At 44.0% G+C, this 27,008-nt stretch overlaps 1 protein-coding gene across 2 annotated transcripts; it reads left to right on the forward strand.

Annotated features, from left to right (window-relative positions):
• The first annotated feature begins 3,856 nt into the window (after nucleotides 1–3,856).
• On the forward strand, nucleotides 3,857–25,316 carry SF3A3 (splicing factor 3a subunit 3). Of its 2 annotated transcripts, XM_047727371.1 has the most exons (17): nucleotides 3,858–4,071; nucleotides 4,357–4,404; nucleotides 5,610–5,662; nucleotides 5,768–5,873; nucleotides 8,179–8,251; nucleotides 8,599–8,690; nucleotides 9,955–10,037; nucleotides 10,689–10,827; nucleotides 11,462–11,530; nucleotides 11,946–12,013; nucleotides 12,168–12,275; nucleotides 13,629–13,698; nucleotides 16,383–16,547; nucleotides 16,637–16,747; nucleotides 17,952–18,042; nucleotides 23,958–24,013; nucleotides 25,010–25,316. In XM_047727371.1, the coding sequence occupies exons 1-17, from the start codon at nucleotides 3,976–3,978 to the stop codon at nucleotides 25,085–25,087; spliced, it is 1,506 nt and encodes a 501-aa protein (XP_047583327.1). In that variant the 5' UTR covers nucleotides 3,858–3,975; the 3' UTR covers nucleotides 25,088–25,316. The 2 variants fall into 2 exon arrangements, with proteins under 2 accessions (XP_047583328.1, XP_047583327.1); XM_047727372.1 differs by lacking the exons at nucleotides 17,952–18,042; nucleotides 23,958–24,013; nucleotides 25,010–25,316 and adding an exon at nucleotides 16,800–16,834 and having other exon boundaries at nucleotides 3,857–4,071; nucleotides 16,637–16,769.
• Nucleotides 25,317–27,008: the final 1,692 nt, after the last annotated feature.

Below are 27,008 nucleotides of genomic sequence, written 5' to 3' on the forward strand. Positions count from 1 at the left end.
CGGTGCTGGCGAAGGGCTTTTTCCTCCGGGTGGGGGTTGGAGGGGTTTGAGGGAGGTCCCGGACTCTAGTGGAGTTGGCGGTGGGTTCCCCGCTGCAGTACAAGCCGCCCCCCTCCTTTAGCAGCCCTTCCCAAATCCCGCAGAGCACCCCGCGCGGATTCCCAGTCTGGGCCCAGACCCCCAACCCTCTTCCCCCTCTTCCCGAGGATTAGCGGAGGCGGCCCGGGATCCGCTCGCGGCCGCACGTTTTTTGCCAAAAAAGGCAAGGATGCAGCTGCACGCGCCGCGGGAACATCTGGATCCGATTCCCGGCATGAATGGGTCACGGCCCCGCCCCCCCGTGATTCAGGGGCGGAGGCGGGAATGAGAGAGGGGGGCTGTCCCCCAAAGTGGGGAGATGGGGCGGAGCGCTGCTCCCCTCTGTCGGCGTCCGACGCCCGCGGCCCCTGCCCCGCCCTCGGCCCCGGACGGTTGGAGGCACACTGGTGCGCACTCGCGGATCGCGCGGCTTAGGGAGCTCCTGGTCCCGCCCGCCGCCTCCTGGGGTGGGGACCGGCGCCACAGTGCGGGTGGATCCTCGCGTCCCCTGGGAGAGGGGCCCACCGGTCCGGCTGACCCGCGTGATCATCTGTATCTCACACTGAATTCTCCCAGAAATCCTGCGGGACGCGCATTTTTCCATTTCACAGAGGTGGAGACTCCACTTGGCAGTTCCACAAAGTCACCTAGGTAGTCAGTCACAGGTAGATTCCTTTCAGACTGCCTCCCGGGCGGATTCGAATCCTAAACTTTCTGGGGCTGTAGTTGACATGTTCAACAAACCTTTACAAATACCCACCACGCGTGCTTATAATTAATAATTACATGTTTACATTTTTGTCTCTCCCACCAGCTTCTTCGAGAACTGGACTCGCGCCTGCCTTGCTCACACTACTGTTCTCAGCTCCTGGTACTTACTACTTGTTCAATAAATACTTGTTGAGGAAGAGTAGTCCGAGCATAGAAAACAGCTAGTGCAAAGAACGGGCGAGCTGAAAAAAAAATGGCACTTTGGGGAAGCAGCAAATAATTTCATTCGGAGGAAGTGCCAAGAGACTAAAATGGCAGGGAGAGGCCAGGCCACAAAAAATTTAATGCCAAGTGAAACAGACCTCACCCTACGGGTAAAGCAGCCAGTGGAAATGTTTAAGCAGGGGCATAAGTGATCACTCTGGCTACAGCATGAATAATGGATAGCATGGGTAAGATGAGCAGGCTCTGTTGGAAGCTGGTGCACTGGTGGAGGAGAGAGGTAAAGAGGCATCAGGGTGGAAAGAACACGACTTGGTGACTGGCTCAAGGGACCGGAAAAGGAGAAGGCTTTAAAGGAAAGAAGGTGAATGCTTTTGCTTAAGTGGTCCACCCCACTAAGAGGAAAAGATACACAGTTACGGTGTCACTGATTTCAAGAGAAACATTTTTCAGATTTAACATCTTGGTAACCCAGATGCATTGTATAGTAGAAGATGTGACATAGTTTAACAATTTTTTTCTTTCTTAGTGGAACAAAAAATAATGATGGAACATAAAACATTTGAAGGCATCTCATATTTGATGAAGTATGGTAGATTCCAAACCCTACCAAACACACACACACACACACACACACACACACACACAGATTGTCTTCAATCTTGAATGGAGAATTCCCACCTCTTTGGGGAGGGGGGGCGCTTCTGGTGAATTTTGCCAGGGGTGCTCTCTCTAAGGTTGAAATCTTGCTTAAATTTTTAGGCATAAATATAACCCTCAAAACACCCCATGAGCTGGCAAGACAAGAGTCATTATCATCCTGTGTTATTTTTCAAACTATAAAAAACAAAAAGCAACGCATTCTTATTTTAGAAAAATTGGAGACTTACAAAAAGTAAAGAGAATAGGTAAATCACTAATAATTCCTTGATATAGTACAGCCTCCTGGTTCTTTTTTGTTAAGCATGTTTACATACATACATATTTTCATTTTGAGTTTTAAGTTTATTTTTTAAAATGCGAAAGTGGGGTGGGTGGCTCAGACGGTTAAGCAGCTGCCTTCAGCTCAGGTTATGATCCCAGGGTTGGGCTCTCTGCTCAGTGCAGAGCCTGCTTCTCCCTCTCCCTCTCCCATTCCCTCTGCTTGTACTCTCTGGCTCTCTCTCTCTCTCTCTCTCTGAGTCAAATAAATAAATAAATAAACTTTTTTTTTTTTTATGCGAAAGTAATATATGTATATGTTAAGAAAAAACCTTTCATGCTGAGTACACACAAAGAAAAGTTTCCCGCCTAAACCAGATCTTCTGGGATATCTCCTCATAAACAACCATTGTTTACTGTTACTTGGATATCCTCACAGAAATAACCTCTTCGTGCATCTATTTTTATACACACTATTATGTGTCTAGATTTTTTTTCACTTTGTGTGGCCATCTTTCCGTTGAGTTCATATAGATTTTTTTTTTAACAGCTTTATTAAGGGATAAGTTCCATAAAGGCCATAACATAAAATTCACCCGCTTTGAGTGTACAATTCAATTACTTTGAACAAATTTAATAGCGTTGTGGAACTCTCTCCACTATCCAATTTTAAAACATTTCTATCACCACCAAATTTGCTGTCACTTCCAATCTTATTTCCAGCCACAGACAACCACTCATCTACTTTCTGCCTCCATAAATTTGCCTTTCTGGACATTTCATCTCAATATATCCTATGTCGTTTTTTGTGTATGGCTTCTTTTTCTTAGTATGATGTTTTCATGGTTCGTCTATATTGTAACATTCCTTTATTGCTGAATACTATCTATCCCACTGTATGGATATACCACATTTTCATTCATCAGCTAATGGATGTTGGAGCTGCGACCAGTTTTGTTAATTATAAATAACACTGCTATGACTGTCTGAATATATGGACATACGTTTTAATTTCTATACCTAGAAACTTGCTTCATTCTTTTTTTATGGCTGTATAGCATTTCACTGCGTGAATGTACCATTTTTTATTTAACCAGACCCCTTGCTTACAATTAGATTTTTCTCCACATGTGAACTTATTATTGTTTTTTAAAATATTTTATTTATTTCAGAGAGAGAGGATGCCCCCGCTGGCAGGCATGGGAGGGGGCGTGGGCAGAGGGAGAAGCAGACTCTGCTGAGCAGAGAACCTGGTGGGGGGCTCGATCCCAAGACTCTGGGATCATGACCTGAGCCGAAGGCAAATGCTTAACCGACTGAGCTACCCAGGCAGCCCTCCACATGTGAATTTCTTGAAGAAAAAAAAAGAGAGATTTTTTTTTAAAGATTTCATTTATTTATTTGACAGAGAGAGTGATCACAAGCAGACAGAGCAGCAGGCAGAAAGAGAGGGGGAAGCAGGCTCCCTTGCTGAGCAGAGAGCCCAATGTGGGGCTGGATCCCAGGACCTGGAGATCATGATCTAAGCGGAAGGCAGAGGCTTAACCCACTGAGCCACTCAAGTGCCCGGAGAGAGAGATTATTAACAAGAAGGACACCGAGGTCTAGAGAAGGAAAAAACGTTAACATAAGTCACGCTTAAAGCTAAAGACTCAACGTCCGGGTCCCCCAACTCCCATACAGGTTCAACTACTCCTCAGTCCGGGAGGTCCCTGCCTGCCCCGCCCGCCTCATAAAAACTCCAGGAAGTCCGGCCCTTAACCTCAGATTCCTGAATTTCTGTACGCCCCCTAGAGGCACCTGGAAATTACTCTGCATCGCTCCACGACACCTCCGGCCAGCAGGGGGCACTGCTGCCACCTCGAGCACACCGGCTTTGCTTACCTTGTGATGCTCCCTTTTCTTCGAGTCCCCGAGCACTTCCGGCGTCCGCGGAACTTTGGTGCTCCCGGACGCTCAGCGTGGGGCGCGGGCGCGCAAAGCGGCAGGAGTCGTTTCCGGCCGTGTCGGTGGTCTGAGTCGAGGTGCAGAGGCGGAGGAGAAATGGAGACAATTCTGGAGCAGCAGCGGAGGTATCATGAGGAAAAGGAACGGCTCATGGATGTCATGGCCAAAGAGATGCTCACTAAGAAGTCCACGGTGAGTAGGGCCTGGGCAAAGGCTACGTCGAGGCTGGGCCCCATCCCGGTGTTTAACCTCGGAGAGCTTTCTTTGGCCCCGAGACCCTCCCGCGCCCCATCCCCGGCTCCCTCCGGGGCTTCCTCTCTGAGCTCCGGTCGTGGTAACCGCCCCCCGAAGCCCAGAGCTCCCCAGGCCTCGGCGGCAGCCGCTAAGACCTGGGCGGTTAAGCTCCGCCCTCGGGCAGCCTTTCCACCCTCAGAACTCCGACTAACGGCGCCTGTGTCACCGTTTGCTTTTCTCCAGCTCCGGGACCAGATCAATTCTGACCACCGCACACGGGCCATGCAAGATGTGAGTGCTCCACTGTCCGCTTCTCTTTGGGTCGGGATGAGCTGCGAAAGAGAGGGAAGGCGGGGTTCGGGGTCTCAGTATGAGACCAGTCCAGCCAAAGGTAGCCAGATTGACCAGTCGAGGGTTGTCTGACTGGAGAAGTCCTCGCGGCTTCCAAACCCGAGAGTGCTGTGCTGTCCTTCCTCACTCCTGAATGGGACCTCTTATTCATACCATCCTGTGCCCCATGATGTACAAAGAATAGTTAGGAGGAGTCAGTGGCCTAGGCACAAAAGATACTATCCCTACCCCCGCCCCCCTCCCCAATGTTGGGTATTAGTGTTTTCCTCACAGAATACCATTTTTTTAAAAAAAATTATTTATTTGACAGACAGAGATCTCAAGTAGGTGGAGAGGCAGGCAGAGAGAGAGGAGGAAGCAGGCTCTCCGCTGAGTAGAGAGCCCGATGTGGGCTGGATCCCAGGATCCTGAGATCATGACCTGAGCAGAAGGCAGAGGCTTAACGCACTGAGCCACCCAGGCACCCCTCCCAGAATACCATTTTGAAATTTTTACCTAGCAAACCAGGTTTGCTTAGTAATAGTTCAATTTTGTACTTTTAGGAATTGAATCAAAATGTTGATGCTAACTGCTCTGTGATAGGTAAATGAAGGTTCATTATACAAAATGCTTTCTATTCTTGCATGTATTTGAAGTCTGTTTAGAAAGGATTGAAAGACCTAATCAGAGTTTCCGATTCACAGAAGGTAATTACTATTGTTAGCCTCTAGTTCCTTATTTAAATTCCCAAACCCAACTACTGTGAAAACAAAGATTTTCTTTGAGGTTTTGGGGGCGTAGGGGGATGTAATTACTTGGTGGCAAAATCTGACTTGATCTCATTTGGCAGCAAAACCCTGACCTTAACAGATAAGCTTTAGATGGTCTTTAGCCCATTTATTAAATAATGCATAATTTTCACTGCAGAATTATTAATAGGTGTTCCAGATTCCAGTAAGGATGTTACAGGATATATAATATTTTTCCCAACTTAGAAATTCCAAATTCTGAAGCAAATCTGGTCCCAAAAGTTTTGAAAAAGAGACTAGGAACTTTTAACATCTCTCAGGGTTTCCCTGGGCCTTGACTAGTGAGCTCTCTTGGTTGCTTAGCCCTGTAGTTGTGCAGATTGCTTTGTTCTGATGAGTTTTGTGTTTGTCTTTCAGAGGTACATGGAAGTCAGTGGGAACCTGCGGGATTTGTATGATGATAAGGATGGGTAAGTGACAGTCACTTCTAGTCCAGGAGTTAGCACCTCTGAGGAGCCATGCTTCAAGGACTGATTTTGTGCACTGTGTTCTTCGAATTTTTTCTGGTATTGCAGATTACGAAAGGAGGAACTCAATGCCATTTCAGGACCTAATGAATTTGCCGAGTTTTATAATAGACTCAAGCAAATAAAGGAATTTCATCGGAAACACCCAAATGAGGTATGATGCTCAGAAAGTATTATTTTCCAAACCTGCCTGAAGAGCATACTAAAGGAAAGGCATAAGGAGGATGGAGGTGCACCATTCACATGTCCCTTCAAAAGAACCATTTAGGTGACATCCTGCACCTCCAGTACTTTCAGTTTCCCCCTCATCTTTAGGCCAAGGCCACGCTCTTCCTGGGTAGCCCCAGCCAGGGATAGAGCACAAGTGAAGATACTGTGGCCTGGATATTTCCATTCAGTGCAAGACTCTTGTAATGAGCATTCTTTGCTCCACAGCTCCCCACTGGGAAGGAAAAGACTTGGTCTGAATCGCAGCGTAAGCTATCCCTGCCCAGTCATCCTCTTTCTTGGTTTTTATCTTTCCCAGGCATTACCCGCAATAAACTCCTTGCGCTCCTAATTCTGTCTTGAAATCTGCTACCTAGGGGATCCATCTAACACAAAGAGGCTTTACTTACTTAACAGTGATCATTATACTGTCAGGGTTTAACCCAGAGGCCAACTTTTTCATGAAGTATATTTCCTTATCCATTCCTCCCTTGAAATTAATCTTTATGATCTGATTATATTTTCTGACAGTGAATGTGTACCCCACTGTATTGAAATAGTATAAGGAACAGGGATTATATCCTAGTTATCTAGAAGCGACTGAACATCTTGAACAGCTGACCACAGTTCTAGGGGGAAGAGTTTTTGGTTTGGTTTGGTTTGGTTTATTTGACAGAGGCACAGTGAGAGAGGGAACACAGCGGGGAGTGGGGGAGGAAGAAGTAGGCTTCCCACCGAGCAGGGAGCCTGATGCCGGGCTCTGTCCTGGGACCCCAGGATCATGACCTGAGCTGAAGGCAGATGCTTAGCGAATGGGCCAGCCAGGTGCCCCAGGAGAAGGAGTTCTAGGGGGGGGAAGGGAGCAAGGCCATGGCTGTAGCAGATGTGGAAAGGAGTCAGTTATAGATTATTCTGAGCTTTCATGACTGTGTAACTAGAAAGTTGTTTGTTCTCTTGGAGGAGATAAAGAGGTAACCCACTTGCAGTGGGAATGAATTTTTATATATGGAGCTTTTCAAGTGATGTTATACATTATATAGGTAGAAGTGTCCTGTGGGTAGAAGTTAGGTGACTGGGGTCAGGCATGAGATTTAAAAAAAAAAAAAAAAAAGCTTGTGATTTAGATCTGAAAATTAGCTCATAGACTTAATGGTTGAGGTTGACTTGATGGATGAGGGCACTTTCTCACACCAGCAGAAGTCTTCCCACACCTTTGAAGCATCAAGCGTGAAATCTTTTGCTAGCTAAAAGAGAAGACATGAGTACCATTCTGGTGTGTTAACCTTATTCTAGCCTTGGTAGAAAGGTGATGAGAAATAAATGGTTTGGTTTTTTTTTAATTAATTAATTTATTTATTTAATTAATTAACAGAGATGGTGAAAGAGGGAACACAACTAGGGGGAGCAGCAGAGGGAGAGGGAGAAATAGGCTTCCCACAGAGCAGGGAGCCTGATGCGGGGCTCGATCCCAGGACCCTGGGATCTAGACACTTAATGACTGAGCCACCCTGGCACCCTGAAATAGATGGTTTTTAAAAAGGATTGGAAGGTGGGGCGCCTGGGTGGCTCAGTGGGTTAAGCCGCTGCCTTCAGCTCAGGTCATGATCTCAGAGTCCTGGGATCGAGCCCCACATCGGGCTCTCTGCTCAGCAGGGAGCCTGCTTCCTCCTCTCTCTCTGCCTGCCTCTCTGCCTGCTTGTGCTCTCTCTGTCACATAAATAAATAAATTCTTTAAAAAAAAAAAAAAAGGATTGGAAGGATGCTCAAGATATACTAAGGAAAAAGAGTAGAATTATGTGAAAAAATAAATGCCTTGTACTTGCCTGTAGGTGCTTGTACATATGCATGTATTTAAATATACAGAATAGTGGTTTGCAAATTTTGCAGGATATGTTTAAATCCTTTGGGGATTTTTATATTTTAATTTTTTTAAGATTTGTTTGGTTTTTTTTAAAATACTCCCAGGTAATCCTAATGTTGAGCAAAATTTGGAAACAGATGGTATAAAAAGGTCTCTTAACAGTGCTAAACGGGGACTTTGGTTTTTGTGAGCATGTGTTACTTTAGGAGTTTTTAGTCAAATGATACCAAAAAAGGAAAAGAAAAAAGCAAGGTAACTGCGGAATAATAGTAGGCTCCTAATGAAAATCAAGTCTCAAACATCAGAAGTCTAACTTACTATACAGCACATTTCTGCAACATTGCAACTTTTTTGTTAAAAATCCACCTGAATTCTTCTTTCTTCCCCTCAGATCTGTGTGCCAATGTCAGTGGAATTTGAGGAGCTTCTGAAGGCTCGAGAGAATCCAAGTGAAGAAGCACAAAGTAAGTAGGTTTCAACATTTCTCTCGAGCACTAACAAAAGTGCAGGTTCATGACAGAGCTCGGATTTTCCCTCCGAGCCCTGGAAAACAGAGCCCCAGAGAAATTTATTGCCGTGTTCTCAGCTGGATTGACATCCTAAATTGGGCTTGAACAAAATACTCACTTTGTACTACCCTTGCTCAAGTTCACTAGCCTGGAAAACTGAGGTCTGTTGACTTCATGAGCATAGGGAGGACATTTGGGTGAGGGGCTATATCATGTCACAGAGAATTAGCCATCCATTTGAAGAGCCACCAAGAAAGTGGTCTTTAATGTCTGAATCACTGATATATCTTTGATTCTTTCAGACTTGGTCGAGTTCACAGATGAAGAGGGTTATGGTCGTTATCTTGATCTTCATGACTGTTACCTCAAATACATTAACCTAAAGGCCTCAGAGGTAGGGCCAGTGGTGGTGGTGGTCGGGTGTAGGGGACGGGGGACACACGGGATGACAGTGCTTATGATTCTAGAGGTGGGTCGGGATGGCAGGCTGGGGCTTCTGGACAGAGAGCAATTACACTATCTTGTGTTTTGTAACCATTAGAAAAGACGTAATGGGCTTTCTTGGAATGAAACAGTATGTAAAATGAAAGGTTTTTATAGTGAATACAACAGTCTTATTTTATTTTTAGTTTTTAAATTTTTAAAAAAATATATATTTAGAGAGAGAGTGCATGTGTGTGTACATGCACACACAGGGTAGGGACAGAGGGAGAGAATCTTAAGCAGACTCCCTGCTGAGCACTGACACCAGTCTGACACCAGGCTCTATCTCACAGTCTCGAGATCATGACCTGAACTAAAACCAAGAGTTGGACACTCAACTGACTGAGCCACCTCGGTGCCCCTATTTATTTTTATTTTTTTGAGTGAACTCTGCAGCCAACATGGGCCTTAAACTCAAGACTCTGAGATCAAGAGTCACATGCTCTATAGACTGAGTCAGCCAGGTGCCCCAAGCATACTATTTTATTAACAAATTTTATTGCTTATTGATACATATTTTGCTTTTATAAACATAAAATAATTTTTTTAAAAGCTCACAGTGAGCCCCTGGAATAGGCACACTTAGTAGGTATGTGAAAAATATGAAAACATAATCTCTGCCTGCAAAAGTGTCTTTTATCACAAGATTTGGGATCCAATGTGACAATCTCAGAAAGGTCACAAGAAGATGTATGATTAAGATCCTCATGGAGTTGTGAGGAAATGTCCCAAAAGTTCAGTGACTGTACTTCAAGCTCCAAGAGGGCAGGTCCTGTATCTGTCTTGTTCTCATTTGTATCCACATACTTGGTCCAAAGGTGCTCAGTAAGTGACGCCATGAGTGACAAATGGCACTTCAGAAGCTTAGTTTAGGATGTAGTGGGTGTCAGAGCCTTCGGTTTGCATTCAGTTAGTGTTGGACAAATGTTTCTTTCATTTACTGTTGATTGATTTGATCTTTATTTTTCAGTTAATTGCATGTCTGATAAGTCTGCTCAGTGCAGTGGCATTAACACCCCAGGTTGTGTAGGAATTAAGTCATGGGCAAGAAGTGACTAAGATGAGCTGGTTCTTGTTATCAGACAACACTCAGTTTTAAGGATCTCATTTATTAGAGACTGTAGTGCAACTTGGTGCAAACCCCTAACTGGATCTCTTGTCATTTCTTTTTTCAGAAGCTGGATTACATCACGTATCTCTCCATCTTTGACCAGTTATTTGACATTCCTAAAGAAAGGAAGAATGCCGAATATAAAAGGTAGGCATTGCTAGCCTCTAGGCCTCTCCTGGATTTGATTAGGTTATTTAATGTAAAGATTTGATGGCAGAGTTCTGAATTTTATTGCCTGAAATAAGGACACAAATGACTTCCAGGTTTATTGAAGGAGAGAGATTTTGAATGCCAGTTTTAAACATGTGTCTTACTCTGGCTCTGGAAGAATGTGCATCTGTTGGCACATCTGTGATCTTACACCGAGGCTGTTCTTAAATTTGTTTCATTGTAGAAAGAAGTCTCATTCAGTTATCTGTGTCTTGAGTTTAACAAGAAAAAGATTAGCATTTCTCATTGTGACCGAAGTGAGGTGCATGACTGATGTACAGATGGAAAGTTTTTTTTGTGTTTTTATGCCCCTAGTTTGTGATCTGTACTACTGACTTTCTCTCTTCCTCATTTTCTCTTTACCTAACATCTTTTATGTGAGCTAATTAAGATTTTATCATTTGAAATTATGATGATGAAATGAGATCAGAAAGGTCAAAATCAAGATGATGTGTTAGGAAAAAATTCAATTGTAAGCTCATTCTAAAAATTAGTAGTATTACTTTTAAAAACTGGTATCAGTGGAATTTTGCAGGACGTAACAGTATATAAAAAATGCTCTGTTTTCTCTGTATTGTTCCTGTATAGATATTTGGAGATGCTGCTTGAGTACCTTCAAGATTACACAGATCGAGTGAAGCCCCTCCAAGATCAGAATGAGCTTTTTGGGAAGATTCAGAATGAATTTGAGAAGAAGTGGGAGAACGGTACCTTTCCTGGATGGCCGGTAAGCTTTAGTGGGGTTGGGGAGAGGACATGCAGAGGAATTGGATTAATGTTTTACTTGAGTACTGAGCCTCTGCCTTAGGGCATTAGCTGCTGATCCCAATGGCTGATTGCCATTGGCCGAGCCTAGCATTTTCGCCAGCTATGTCATTACTGCTCTGTGGTTCTTATTGACCCCAAACTGCAAAGATTATGTGCTAGAATCTCCATCATGTGTTTTCAGTCCTGGTGATAAACTTGGGTTTTCCTGAACTCTCAGGGAGAGAATGAACAATCTTGTCTTTGGTTCTGCTCTTATGGGAGTTCGATTCATAGTCACACGTGCATATAAGAAAGAGGCCATCTGGGGCACCTGGGTGGCTCAGTGGGTTAAGCCTCTGCCTTCAGCTCAGGTCATGATCTCAGGGTCCTGAGATCGAGCCCCGCATAGGACTCTCTGCTCGGCAGGGAGCCTGCTTCCCCTTCTCTCTCTGCCTGTCTCTCTGCCTACTTGTGATCTCTCTCTGTCAAATATATAAATAAAATCTTAAAAAAAAAAAAAGAAAGAAAGAAAGAGGCCATCTGCCACCTGGTAACATAGGTAGATGGCTCCCTTGTCTTCATTTAAACCTGGATCTCACTGTTGTTCTTGCCAGAAAGAGACAAGCAGTGCCCTGACTCATGCTGGAGCCCATCTTGACCTTTCTGCATTCTCTTCCTGGGAGGTATGTTCTCTTTAGTAACTATACTGGCCCCACATATTCACTCCTCAGAGAAACCACTCAATCTGTTTCTAATGCCATGGTAAGACACCAGTTTCTAGAACCAGACATCTACAAAAAACATGGAAAGATAAAGCTAAAAAGAAAAAAGTTTACCCATCTACTTTGAAAAGTATAAACTTTATGAGACTTATAGTGAAGGTAGTCACTACCAGTATGATTACATATGAACTAGACCACAGAGTCAGTCCTTGAGAGAGTTTGAGCTGAGTGCTAGCTATTGGCTATGGAATGTATGGTCTTGCCACAGCTTCAAGAACACCCACACACCCACCTGTAAAGACCTAAGCTTAAGCATTTGTTGTTTCTCAAAGTCTATTTATATAAAATTGTAACTTGGCTCTTTTTTTTAATGTAGGAGTTGGCCTCCCTGGGTCTGGACAGATTGAAATCTGCACTCTTAGCGTTAGGCTTGAAGTGTGGTGGGTAAGAGACTGCTTTTTCAGAACTCTCCCAGTTTACTGTATGTTTACACAATAACTGACTCTGATGCCATTCTTTCTGCTACCCCGCACCGCCGAAGTATGCAGAACCATATGGTAGAGTAACTCTGATATCTTTACCTCTCCTGTCTCCTTAGGACCCTAGAAGAGCGAGCCCAGAGGCTCTTCAGCACCAAAGGAAAGTCCCTGGAGTCACTTGACACCTCCCTGTTTGCCAAAAATCCCAAGTCAAAAGGCACCAAGAGGTGAGTGGCTGGGGTGGCATCTCTGTGGACAGTTCTAAGATGTTATTCCCTGGAGAATTTTTACTGCAACAACCGGGTTTATTGCCATTATTGATTCAGAGAGATACAGTTTGCCGTTTTTCTGTGCAAATGGTAGAGAGCGCCATCATTGTTATATACCAAGAACAGTTTGTACTCTGGTGATTGAGAGTGGGTTAATGTTGAAACGGCTCTAGGTACTTTTTTTTTTTTTTTTTTAAGATTTTATTTATTTATATGACAGAGAACACAAATAAGCAGAGAGGGAGAAGCAGGCTCCCTGCTAAGCAGGAAGCCCGATGACCCTGGGATCACGACCTGAGCTGAAGGCAGACACTTAACCAACTGAGCCACCCACGCGCCCCTCTAGGTACTTTTTGTTACCTCAGGAGGCTATGGAAGTTAAATAGGTTCCAAAAATATTTTTCTAAGTTTATTTTTACTAATGATAATTGAATCTTTTTAAAATTATAGTATAGTTGATACACAGTGTTACATTAGTTTGCGGTGTACAAGGTAGTGATCTGACAACTCTGTACGTTATGCCATGCACAGGCATACCTGCCATCTGTCGCCATAGAACACTATTACAGTGCCATTGGCTGTGTTCCCTGTGTTGTACCTTTCATCCCTGTAGTTGAGTCTCTTCTTGAACCACATGCTTGTACAGGGTACTTTTTTTTTAATGTGTGCTTTGTAATTCTGAAAAGTAGCTTTTGGGGCATCTGGGTGGCTCAGTGGGTTAAGCCTCTGCCTTCGGTTCAGGTTATGATCTCGGGGTCCTGGGATCGAGCCCAGCATTGGACTCTCTGCTCAGCGGGGAGCCTGCTTCCCCCTCTTTTTCTCTGCCTACTTGTGATCGCCGTGTCAAATAAATAAATAAAATCTTTTTAAAAAAAAGAAAGAAAGAAAAGTAGCTTTTACCCTGATCTTTTGCAGATACGGACTTAGAAAAGTTAGGGCATATCCCCACTATCTCATAGTTACTAAGTACTAAGGGTCACAATTTGGGCCTAAGTCTGTCCCAGAGCTTGTCTCCTATGCTACATTTTCTTTGTAGATTATAATGATGGAAATTTAAGTGTCTTGATGTGTTTTATGTCTTCTAGAATCTTCTAGAATGAGATTAGAGAGGCAGCTTCCATGCCTTCCAAGAAATAACCTTAATACTTCCATTAGCAAGTCCTGAGCTGAACAGAGCATTTGCTTTCACAGCATGACAGTTGTCACATGCTTGTAGTTTTTAATGCACACTTGGAATAAATGTTCCCAGACATGGGATAAGGCTTTGGGTAAAAGAATCCTTGAGTGATACACCTTTTTTCTTGTTTTCAGAGACACTGAGAGGAACAAAGACATTGCTTTCCTCGAAGCCCAGATCTATGAATATGTAGAGATTCTTGGGGTGAGTAATGGACTCTGCTGAGAGCTGTAAATACTGTAAGGTGTGGGAATCAGAGAAATGTGAACCCACAGGATTTTTTTTTTTTAGGAGCGAAAGAAGAAGGGTAGGTTTTAAACTAGTTCAGCAGAAAGTAAGGTTCTCTCAGGTACTTGACCCTTCAGTGAGGTTCTGTTCTGTTCATAGGTGCCTGTTGTTGGGTGATATTCCCAAGGTTGCCCAGTTGCCATGAAGCCAAGCAGAAAGAACAGACAACCCTCTCAGCGTAGTATCCAGAATGGTGTAGGTTCTTTGCATTCCAGAATATACCTAGAAGTTCCTGAATATATCTAGGAGATAGAAACAGATACTCAAAAGACATTAGAAGGAAGTCTGCTTAGAGCAGCGTTTCAGGTATAACTTGCTATGAAAAGACACATATTCAGAAGATAACAAGGAATTTGCTAGGGCTAGAATGTTAGTGGTACAAAGCTTGCTATGAGCTGATTCTTGAATATTCTTTCAAGAAAGAGCCAGGGGTGGGTTGGGAGTGGAAAAAGGCCTCACCAGACAGGATGCTTATCTCAGAGAGAAAGGAAGAGGAATACTAGGGAAATCGCTCTTTCAGGGAAGAGAAGGTAGAAGAAAGGGCAGCACTCATCCAGAAAAGATGGGCACTATCTCTGGGAGTCGTGCAGAAGGGCAGCCTTTCAGAGTGTCTGTACAATTTTCAACTGCTCCTAGAGCCTTTCCCTTTATAGATGTTCAGATGGTGTTTTAAGTGATAGTTCTGGCTCAGATAGCTTGTTTACATGTCCCTGTCAGTTGCGTGGGTGTTTTCATTCTGCCTTTGTTCGAGACATATAATAGCTATAAATGCATATAATATACATGCATATATTAGCTATATAACTAGTCACTTGTTGGCTCCCAACTGCTTTCACTGAAGGGCTAGTTAGCATGTTGGACACTAGGGCCACTAATATTCTCCACAGTGAACCTGGCTGTTACTACGGACAGCATTCTGAGTTGCTAGTCCTCTAAAGATGATTGGGAGGCTAATCTGTACCCGTGACCCAAGATGTTCTGACTACTTTTTGTTCTCTCTTTTGAGAGCATTTTGCCTTCTCTGCCAGGAGGTGGCACCACTCTCTAAAGTTTCAGCCAGAATGGTTTTTAGAAGTTGCTCCTGTTGTGTACTGATAGGATTTTTACAATTGGCTTACCATTTATTGATGCCTGTTGGTTTCCAGCCATTGTGCCCAATCCTTGGATACGATAGTGAATATGACATGCCTCTTGACCTTGAAAAGGCCACTTTGTGGTTGGGGGAGATAAGTGACTGCAGCAGAATAGATGCGTGCTGTGACACATTGAGACTGAGCTTTCTAAGTAGAAAGAGGGGAAAAGAATGTTCTAGAAAGAAGAAACAGAAAGGATGAAGGTAAAACATCATGGAGAGAAAACAGATATTAGGACATAATGAGAAGAAAACCAGTGTGTGTGGAGTGTACCTTGTAAGGGTGGGAGTGGTCAGAGAATAATTTGGACAGTTATGTTGGAGATTTGGACTTTGTTCTTTAAATAGTAGAAAGAGGGCACCTGGGTAGCTCAGGCGTTAAGGGTCTGCCTTCTGCTCAGGTCATGATCCTGGGGTCCTGGGATCGAGCCCTGAGTCAGGCTCCCTGCTCAGCAGGAAGCCTGCTTCTCCCTCTCCCACTCATCCCATTTCTGTTCTCTCTTCCGCTGTGTCTATCTCTGTCAAATAAATAAAAATATTTTTATAAATAAATAAAACTGTAGAAAGACAGGAGGTGCCTGGGTGGCTCAGTTGTTAAGCGTCTGCCTTTGGCTCAGGTCATGATCCCAGGGTCCTGGGATCGAGTACCTCATCGGGCTCCCTGCTTGGTGGGGAGCCTGCTTCTCCCTCTCCCCGAATTGGGCTCCCTGCTCAGCAGGAAGACTGCTTCTCCCTCTCCCACTCCCCCTGCTTGTGTTCCCTTTCTCGCTATGTTTCCGTCAAATAAATAAAATCTTTAAAAAAAAAAAAAAAAGGACAAAATGTTTTAAAAAAGTGTACCATTAGATTGGGATTTTTTAAAAGTACATAAATTTGGGGGGGGGGGAATGGAAGTTGGACTGGAATGAGGAGAGACTCAAGGCAAGTTAGAAGGTGTCTTCTTGGTGAGGAAGGAGAAGAACAGACTGGGTAAGGAAATATTTTTAGAGACAGAAAAGACTTTGTTCTCAGTTGTTCTGCAGTAAGTCCGTGACCTAAGATGAGTATTTTAGGCAAGTGACCTGAAACTTTTGACTTTTTCCTTCAGGATCAGGGAGAGCCTATTGATAAGGAGTTTTGATAAGAAGGCAAGATTTCCCCTTTATTGTACAAGTAAGAAAACCATATCCGGGGCACCTGGGTGGCTCAGTCGGTTAAACGGCTGCCTTCAGCTCAGGTCATGATCCCAGGGTCCTGGGATCGAGTACCTCATCGGGCTCCCTGCTTGGTGGGGAGCCTGCTTCTCCCTCTCCTCTCCCTGCTTGTGCTCGCTCTTTCTTTCTCTCTGTCTGTCAAATAATAAAATCTTTAAAAAAGAAAAAAAAAAAACCCATAGAAGTTGAGGGGTCAGCAAGAGTTGTAGAAAATTGCCCTTCTTGTTCTGCACTACTTTTCTCTGACTTCCCTTTCATTTCTGGACCTGACTTAGGAACAGCGACATCTCACTCATGAAAATGTACAACGTAAGCAGGCAAGGACTGGGGAAGAGCGAGAAGAAGAAGAGGAAGAGCAGATCAGTGAGAGTGAAAGTGAAGACGAAGAGAATGAGATCATTTACAACCCCAAGAACCTGCCCCTTGGCTGGGATGGCAAAGTACGTGCCTGCGTTACCACCTTCCTTCCCATCGCCCATTCAGGAAGCGGACATGAGTCTAATACTGTTTCGTCTCTGATTTCTTTTAGCCTATTCCCTACTGGCTGTACAAGCTTCATGGTCTAAACATCAACTATAACTGTGAGATTTGTGGAAATTACACCTACCGAGGTCCCAAGGCTTTCCAGCGGCACTTTGCTGTAAGGAATTCAGAGGAAATTCTGGAAATTAAAATGTGAAATTTTAATTTAATTCTGGAAATTAAAGTGTGAAACATGCAGCTTTTAGAGAGGATAGGAACACCCTGAGAGTAGCACTAGTGCCCAGAGCTTAAGAGAAGCAAGGGGTGGATCTAAAGTCACGCATGTGGCATTTGACCTTTGGCACCCTGCTAGCCTAGAATAATGCCTAAGATGGTTTCTGGAGGCATTCTGGCACTCTGCTATTTGAAATTCATTTCCGTTTGCTTCTGCTTATTACACTTCTCTCATTTTATCTTTCTGCCAGCACCTTAAACCATCCTCTGACTCCTTAATCAGCTCTCTACCCACTGCTAGTACACAGGACCAAAGAAGGAACTGACTGCCTCCTTTTTTGTGTCTTAAATGGGTGTTTGCCTCCTTGAAAACTAGAGCTAAGAGGATGACATTTATCAAGCAATTCTTGAGAAAAGGCCTTTGTCTGGGTAGTACTCCAGAAAGTGGATTCATCCTTATTGTGTTTCTGCCTTTGATTCTTAGTACTCGGAAGGAAGTTTTACAAATGGAAAGATTTGCTAGACCCAGGGCAGAGAATGTATATGAACTCCTCACTTCCTTCCTCAGACATCCATATCACGTGGGTCTTTTCTCTTGAGCCCCTGAGTCATCTCTGAATTTTTCTCAGTACTACCTCCAGTACATTAGAATTGGTGGCCAAGATAAAGCCCATGCCATTTGCCATCCGCGAGCCCAAACCGTCATTGCCTCTCCGTGCTCTCTTGCACATCCCTGCTTATGCCTGGTGCGCAGTCTTCGCCCTTATTTACAGAGGTGATCTGCCATCAGTAGTGCTTACTCATGCTGGGGGGTGGGGGGCCTCTGTGGAAGGCCATTGGTTAATTAGAGTGGTGGCGTTTTTCTGTGGTCTTGACACAGGTTTTGTCTGGACTATTATTAGATCTGGATCTTGGTTTGAGAAACCAGCCCGGTGAGGAGAACAATGCAGTGCTGCCCCTTATCAGTCGTGGCTGGCTATTTACAAACGGGAGCCACAGAAGGAATGCTGCCATTAGGTGGAGTCTTTTGCAAAGGGTCAAATTAGGGTTTATGAATAGAGTGGAGCTTGTGCCCTGTGTTCAGTTATTCCCATTTCACATCCTTTTACTTCTCATTTTCACGTCCTTTCTCTTTTCTCTTCTCCTAGGAGTGGCGTCATGCCCATGGCATGAGGTGTTTGGGCATCCCAAACACGGCCCACTTTGCTAATGTGACACAGATCGAAGATGCTGTCTCCTGTAAGTATGCTTTATTTCCCGTTCCCTAGACACCAGATCAGTGACCAGTCCTACAGCTCACTGCCCCCAGTACCCTGGTGTATCCAGGGCTAGGGGCAGCAGGTTGTGGATATGTGTATATTTTTATGTCCTGCAATTTGCCTCATTCCTTGAGATTGATATTGATAACATTTTAAGCTTACATTCATGCCAACTGCTAAAACAAAAGTGGTACTTTGATTAATTTTGTTTCATGTTTGTTTGTTCCATGGTTAGGATCCTAAGCATTTTCCCCAAGTTTTATGTTAAATTAAATAGAAGTAGGTGATAGGTCATTCTTACCTGGCTGGTGTTTTCAAAGGGAATGATGCTTGTTCATCTACACTGACTTTAAGATTGGCTGATGGTTTTATTAATCACATTGCACAAGAGAAAGATTGCACTTTTATCACTCTTTCATTGGGCGTTGGATTAAACAGCATTCCTGGATTCTTTCCTATTGGGGGTGGATACTCAATGCTTTATTTATCCTATTAGGATTCTCCTCAGAAGTTTTATATTTGTGTCTGTAAATAAAAGATGTGCTTCTTGTTTTCCTTTGAATCACTTGTCAGGTTTAGGGATCAAAACCGTATTGAGGACATAAAATGGATGGAATTACCACTACATTCTCTTTTGTCATTTGAAACTACTTATATTTAAATAGGTTATTTCTTCATACAAAGGACCAGCCTAGAAAGATTTTCCAGTTAATAACCTATAAATGCCTTGATTCATCATGACAAAGTAGAAACCGAGTGCTTCATTTCTCTTGTGTTTTATATTCTTTTTCCTGCCAATACTTTCTGTAATCTCAGGGATTTTTTACTTAAGTCTTTAGATGAGAACTTTCTTCTGTTTGTTTCTTTATTCTTTTTAATAGAAGCATGTAGAACCAGATGTCATTCTTTCAGAAATCCATTAGGAGTATCCATTATTGATACGTTATATTGAGACTTTATTAAAGATGTTATTTCTGATTCTTAAGAAATTATTTAAAAGAGTACTTTTAATTATATAGTTGATTGAGGTAGTAGGTCACCCACATTTTCAGAAGAGGAAAGTTAGGTAACTTTTTCCAGGTCCCATACCTTGTAAATGGGAAAAACCCGGGGATCAAACCCATGTCCCACGGTAGAGTCTTTTCTCTTTCCACAGTGCTATACTGCTTCCTTTCACTCACCCTCACCAATTAAAGAGTTCAGTCAGGGCGCCTTGGCTGGCTTCGTTGAAAGAGCATGTGACTCTCAGGGTTGTGAATTTGAGCCCCATGGTGGCTGTTGAGATTACTTAAATAAACAAAAAAATTTTTTTTAAGTTTTTTTTTTCTTTTAAGGCTTTATTTATTTATCTGAGAGAGACACAGCAAGAGAGGGAACACAACCAGGGGGAGTGGGAGAGGGAGAAGCAGGCCTCCCGCCCAGCAGGGAGCCTGATGTGGAGCTGGATCCCAGGACCCTGGGATCATGACCTGAGCCGAAGGCAGATGCTTAACAACTGAGCCGCCCAGGCGCCTCTTAAATAAATAAAATGTTTAAAAAATAAAAATAGTTGGGACACCTGGATCAAGTCCTACATCGGGCTCCTTGCTTACTGGAGAGCCTGCTTCTTCCTCTGCCTGTGCGCACGCTCTCTTTATCTCTCTCTCTCTCTCTCTCTCTCTGATATTTTATTTCTTTTTAAGATTTGATTTATTAGGGGGAGGGATGGGGTGTCTGGGTTATGGACATTGGGTAGGGTATGTGCTATGGTGAGTGCTGTGAAATGTGTAAGACTGATGATTCACAGACCTGTACCCCCAAAGCAAATAATACATTATATGTTAATTTTAAAATTTTATTTATTTGAGAGAGTGAGAGACAGAACATGAGAGGGGGGTGGATCAAAGGGAGAAGCAGACTCCCCACCAAGCAGGGAGCCTGACAAAGGGCTTGATCCTGGGACTCCAGGATCATGACCTGAGGCCAAGGCAGTCAGTCGCTGAACCAACTGAGCCACCCAGGTACCCAAATAAAATATTTTTAAAAAATAAATAAATAATAAATAAATAAAAATAGTTGATCATTAAATTGATTCCAGGAAGAAATGTCATGGATTCTCTCCTTGGTCTTACCTAGATTTTTAGAAAAACTTATTTTTTTCCAGAACATTATTGGCAGGTTCATGATTCCACCATCTTTCCATTAGCCAAATTATTTTCAGAATCTACCTCTTCTTTTCTTTTTTTTAATAGAGAGAGACAGAGTGCAAGCTGGGGGCTAGGGCAGGGGCAAAAGGAGAGAGAGAGAGAATCTTAAGCAGACTCCATGCCCAGTTCGGAACCTGATGCAGGGCTCAATCTCCCAACCCTGAGATCATGACCTGAGCTGAGATCAAGAGTTGGACTCTTAATCAGCTGAGCCACCCAGACACCCCCAAAATCTGTTCCTTTGATTCAGATGTCTTGATTAATCAGTCCCATACACATTTTTATTACTGCCACTTCTTTGATTTGTTGCAGTATTTCCATCCATCATGACTTTCCTTAATATTTTGTTTCTCTGTATAACATTTATGGTTTTACCTCTATCTCAATATCATTTTGTCCTTTCACTTTTTTACTCCACCCTCAGCAGATCATAGATTTACTATAAATTTATCATCACCTCTCCCCTTCTCATTTCCCCAGGCATAGTTCCTCCGTTTGAGTATCCTAGATTAACTCTCTGGCTTTCTTTCCGACTTTCATAGCAGATCAATGATTGTACACATATTGGCTCCCACTAGATGGTGACAGGCTTTATCCCAGATGTCTCATCAGTATTAAGCGATTAATTACTGAATGGAGGTTAATTCTTTTATGATATAGTTTCTATAATTTTTTTTCATTTCCTGTTGGTGGTAGAATTCTTTTTTATTAAACAATCCAGGTTTAATTTTCTTGAAGATTCCGAAGTAGACATCTTAGAAATGTTTGGTTATAAGGAAGAAAGCGTATTAAAACTAACTGCATGCTCTCCACCCTTTTTGCAAGAATATGCTTATTCAGCTGTGCTTTTCTCTGTATATACACCTTCTCCACTTTCTTGTATCTTTTCACCTGAGTTCACATGCAGGCAATCCTAGCCCTGCTCTGAGGCCCTTCCTCAGTTTTCAGAGACTACTATCGTCCAGCTCCATCTAGGTCTCGGTTTCCCCATTTATAGGACTAGGGGGAGACACAGCTGGTCCAGTGCCATCTGTAGTCCAGTCGGCCGGGTGTCCAGGAGTCGGCAGCACAAATGGTTACTGCTTCTTCCAGAACACATCAAGAAGATGTGTTCCCTAATAAGGGGGTGGACAGGGAAGTAACCATTGGCATAGCTTTTATGCTGGATTAACTTGTTGGTCTTTGTTTTAGATTATTCTGTTGAAGTTTTCCTTCTGGAGTTTTTAGCCAGGAGGGAGGGATTTGGCACTCCCATTTAAACTATGGTTATTTGTTTTTAATCTAACTTTTATTTTTATCATCATCATCATTATTATTACTGTTTTAGAGAGAGAGCACACACATGCTCACACACAAATGGGTGGGGTGGGGTAGAGGGAGAGGAAGAGTGAGAATCCTAAATGTGCTCCACACGTGGAGCCCAATGCAGGGCTTGATCTCAAGATCCTGAGATCAACCTGAGGTGAAATCAAAGCCGGACACTTAACCAACCAAGCCACCCAGGCACCCCTGTTTTTGTTTTTGTTTTTTAAGTTATAGAAAAAACAGTTAAGAAAGAGCACTGTGGGTCACTTGGGTGGCTCAGTGGGTTAAGCCGCTGCCTTCGGCTCAGGTCATGATCTCAGGGTCCTGGGATCAAGTCCCACATCGGGCTCTCTGCTCAGCGGGGAGCCTGCTTCCCTCTCTCTCTCTCTCTGCCTGCCTCTCTGCCTACTTGTGATCTCTCTCTGTCAAATAAATAAATAAAATCTTTAAAAAAAAAAAGAACACTGTGAAATAGCCACCAGAGACCCCCATGATTTAGATGGGTGGTCACCATAGACCAGTATTCACTAGGTACAAATTTATCTAACTGATAAATTTACAGCATCAAGTTCAGTTACCACCATGTTGTCTACAGTAATAGCATAAGAAATGTAAATGTTGTAATGAACTCTGGACATTGCCAGTGAGAGGAATGACTTTGCTAAAATTGTGATATCCTATGTCTCTGGCTTTTTATTGGGTCAGCTAGCTCATCAAAAACAGGAAAATCAGGGACGCCTGGGTGGCTCAGTTGGTTAAGCAACTGCCTTTGGCTCAGGTCATGATCCCAGCGTCGTGGGATCGAGTCCCACATCGGGCTCCTTGCTCAGTGGGGAGCCTGCTTCTCCCTCTGCCTCTGCCTACCACTCTGTCTGCCTGTGCTCATGCTCTCTCTCTCTCTCTAACAAATAAATAAATAAAATCTTAAAAAAAAAAAAAAAAAAAAAAAAAAACAGGAAAATCAGTTCATTCACTTCACTTAGTAAATCCACACTGGCGCCCAAGGTGATCCCATTCTTTTCTAATTGTTTCCAGATCCCTCTGAAGAATATCATCCCCCTTACTGATCCGTAGTTTCCTACATCCATTTCTTTTCCGTAAAGAAAAATCCTGACGGCTCCAAAAAAAAAAAGGCAGTCACAACAGCATTTCCAGTCTCCAGTATTATAGTACCACTCTGGACTGCATTCCTGAATGGCCTGGGCATAGAATGTGACAAGACACTGCCCTGGTTCCTTGTAGCACATGATAAATTTTCTGTTCACTTGTAATGTGTATATTGCCTGGGCCTGAAGACTTGAGCTCATTTGAAGATTTGAAGCAATGAGCAAGGAAGGAAAGGTTGATGAAGCGAGCATCTGTACACCAGGAACAGAACCAAGCACTTTCTCATCTATTGATTCCCTGTAATGTCCCCCGTGTTAGGATTCAGCTTGCTCTCTATGGTATTTTTTCCATTCTTGTCAAGTATTTTTTTTAATATTTCAAGTTTTTATTTAAATTTTAGTTGTTAACACATAGTGTCAAAGTAGTTTCAGGAGTAGAGTTTAGTGATTCATATCTTACACATAACACTCACTGCTTATCACAGTATAATCTTGTCAAGTTTGGAGTCACTCTACTTAGTGGGAAATGTGGAAGCAGCTAGGAATCAATATTCCTAATACTGGTAATATTTAACCTCTCTCCCTCAGTGGGCCTGTCCTAGCTGTTCTGTGTGGATCTCTGTTCTGGGAGTGCACCTGTCCTCACCAGTCTGTCAGAGTTAGGTCTCTCTTTCCTGGTTCAATGCCTGTCCTGCCTTATATATGTGTGCTTGCTCCCTTTGAATCTGTGGTCATTTCTGGAAGCATCTGGTCCCTTTCCTCTTCATCGGAATACTTTTACTGAACTGTTAGAGTTCTCGTTTTAATATTTTCAGTGTTTGCGGAGCTATCTTACCTTTCGGATTTTTTGGTCATGATATTTCATCTTTTATTTTCCTCCTCTGAAGCTTTTGAAATCTACACACCATGCTTTAAAGAAACATACTTGACCCAGCCTGTTGTTTCCTTTCTCTTCTGTAATGAACTTTAAGACCATAAGGTCACTTTGTCCCATAATTCCCGTAGGTTGTACATATTAACTTCTTTGAGGGCATTATCAGTTCTCTGTTCTAAGAGGTCTTTGGTTATATTTGGTCCAACTTTTCTTTTACAGCAAAGCAGAGATTGTGGTAAGTGTTGCCATGGAGGGGGTTTTGTCTGTGGGTGGGCCAGAACTGAAATTCCAGTCCGGGGCAGGCAAAAGTCTCAAGCACAGGGTCATCCAGGAGGACCTTAATGGGGACAGGGATGTTGTAACACTTGTCTGCCTGATGGATACTCAGTCCGGTCTTGACTGCTGCTCATTTCTCATTCTATAGTGTGGGCCAAACTGAAACTGCAGAAGGCATCAGAACGATGGCAGCCTGACACCGAGGTGGGTGCTAACGTAGCATCGGGAGAGTGTCAAGTGACTGCTCCCTCACTCTGTAGAAGGGAGGAGGAAGGCGGTCCCTGAGTCACAGTAGTGGCGAGTACTCTGTGCCAGTATCTGTAAATTGGCTTTTGACTTGTAAGCCTAGTTTATTTGTGATATTAACATGTGTCAGACTTGAAATGTGTGTCTTAAGACAGACCGTATTCTGCTCTTGAAATGTTGAAGTGGCAAGCAGGAGTACCCAATGCCTGCCCTGCCACGAGGATTCACAGGCTAAGAAGTTGTGAATCCATATCATAGGTTAGGTCTCCTTTGAGGAAAGCACCCAGTGAGAGATGAGCCCGTCTCATGAGGTGGGGAAGCATCCTTGTTTCCTCTTGGTCCTGAGATAGTCATCCCACAGAGCAGAGTTCAGAGATGAGGAATGATGTGTATGTGAGGTGTGGCAGCTGTTCCTTTTTTTTTTTTTAGGTCAGTGATTTCCAATATTCCTTTTTTTCTTTTCTTTTTTTAAAGCAGTGAAGTCCTTTACAAACTGTAATGTAGAATTCCAGTATATAAAATAAAGGAGAATTATACTTGAAATGAGGAAGCTCAGCCTTCTCGGCCTCCCTTTCAACCCTTCAGTGGTCTCGGGTAGAAAGGGCAGAAACCTAGGGTCTTGGGAATCATTAGAGAACTGTTGCCTTTGGTCACCCTTTCTCAACCAGCGTTCATCATCTTAGACGCAGAGAGTGATGTGAACAGACTATTTTCTCAGTTATCCCAAAGGTAGGTCATAAAGGGTAGCACGCTAGATGCCTCGGGTATGTTAGATCATGGCGCGCAGTGGATGCCTGGAGCTGTCGGGTTGGATTCTCCGGCCGACCCCTGTTGAGTAAGGCTGTCTTAGATGCATGCCATGAGATCAAGCCAGGGTGAGCTCAGGTACCCAGAGGCTGGTTCCAGACATTTCTCCCGGGAGGCATAGCTAATAGTGTGCCCCTTTCCTTCCAGGAGGAGTATGAAGACTCCAGTGGGAATGTTGTGAATAAGAAGACCTATGAGGATCTGAAAAGACAAGGACTGCTGTAGTGTTCAGGGATGAATCTCAGCTTTGGGCCTTGCCCGGGCTTCCCTGGAATCTGCTTTTTCTATTTCTCCCAACCAAATGCTCCTAAAGACTCTGCTATTTAGTCGTAAGGTCTAGCGTGCTTCTTGTAAAGAACAAGGCGTGCTGGCAGATGGCAGGGTTGAGATGTGTTTTATCTTTGTTTTATATTAAAAGATTCCGTCAGAAAATAAACCCAGCCCTTCTTCGGAATGTGTCTTGTACTAAAGCCCAGGATTGTAGACTAACGTAGTCCTTTAGTTCTTAACACTTCCCTACCTCTTTCTCATCAATTTAAGTGGCAACTAAGGTTTGAAGAGCACTGGTTATGTTACATTTATTCTGTTAGGTAGATCTGACTTAACCTTGTTCCCCAGGCCCATTTTCTGTGCTGTCCCCAAAGGTGCATCACCCCAGGATACACCCTGCCCTAGTTGAGTCAGCCAGTTCTGCAGGTATTAGACAGAGTTGGGGAGGGCGAGCCAGGGCCTCTGCTAAGGACAAGACTGTGGCACCAAGATTTGCCAGGAAGGAGTTGAGCTGTCCTGAAATGGGCCCGCAGCCCTGCACCTGCCCCACACCTCAGCAGCCTGGCACACAGTGGCTCTAAGACCAGCTGTGAGTTCACCGGCTTGCTAGTTCAGTACAAGTCTTTGGTCATCCTTTCTGTCTGTCTCTTCTGCAAGATCCCTACTTGACTAGGAAGTGGTTAATATGCTTGTGTACTCCAACCCAAGTAACCAAGCTTCAGGTGGCTTGAGCAGTTGCCCTGACATCTGAATCTGGTATCCCACATGGAAAGACCTAGGGGAGCCAAGGAGGCAGTGATCTGCCCACAGGCATGATTGTCTGAAGCCTGGAGCCTGCTCAAGAACAGGATTTCTCCAGAGGCCTCCTTTGGCCCTCAGCATTCAGACCTTCATTTTGTCTGTCTGTATTTTTTTTTTTTTTTTAAGATTTTATTTATTTATTTGACAGAGACACAGTGAGAGAAGGAACACAAGCGGGGTGGGGGGGTGGGAGAGGGAGAAGCAGGCTCTCTGCTGAGCAGCAAGCTTGATGAGGGACTTGATCCCAGGACCTGGGGATTATGACCTGAGCAGAAGCAGACGCTTAACAACTGAGCCACCCAGGCGCCCCTGTCTGTCTGTAATCCATCTGCTTAAAAGTCCCAGCTCTGGGGCGCCTGGGTGGCTCAGTGGGTTAAGCCGCTGCCTTCGGCTCAGGTCATGATCTCAGGGTCCTGGGATCGAGTCCCACATCGGGCTCTCTGCTCAGCAGGGAGCCTGCTTCCCTCTCTCTCTCTGCCTACCTCTCTGTCTACTTGTGATCTCTGTCAAATAAATAAATAAAATCTTAAAAAAAAAAAAAAAAAAAGTCCCAGCTCTGGAACTGGCACTCTTCCTCACGCTCCCATGTTGCCCTAGTCGCCTCCACGGCAGTAAGGTTTCACCACCCCTGCCCTGTGGCACGTCACTCTGGGCTGCTGTTTCCCTCCTGGTTTAACCATCTCTTTCGGCACTTCCTCACCTGTTTCTTTGTGCTTTGACTCCTCCTGTTGCTTAAAACCCCAGTTGGACCAGCTCCCCAGGGACTGAGCTCCTGAAGCGCAGTGAGTGGATAATTAAATCTAATTGAGCAACTGGAAGCACTGAATACCAAAAACTGGCCTCCAGCACAAGGAGGCCCTGCCATGTGAGAAGAGAGTTGAACAAAGCCCCGGAAGTGGGAAACGGGAGGGCGTGTCCTCCAGCCTTCCTCCTGGTACAGTGGCAGCACTGGGGCTCCCCGGGGATGTACCTGCTGCTTTCCAACTGTCACAGCCCTCAGAACCTCCTCTATGGGAGTGGGTACCCGGATTCCAGGGTCAGTGCAAGGACCCGTCTTCTACCGTGGGGAGGGGAG

Source organism: Lutra lutra, chromosome 4 (assembly GCF_902655055.1).
Source record: "Lutra lutra chromosome 4, mLutLut1.2, whole genome shotgun sequence".
Lineage (NCBI taxonomy): Eukaryota > Metazoa > Chordata > Mammalia > Carnivora > Mustelidae > Lutra > Lutra lutra.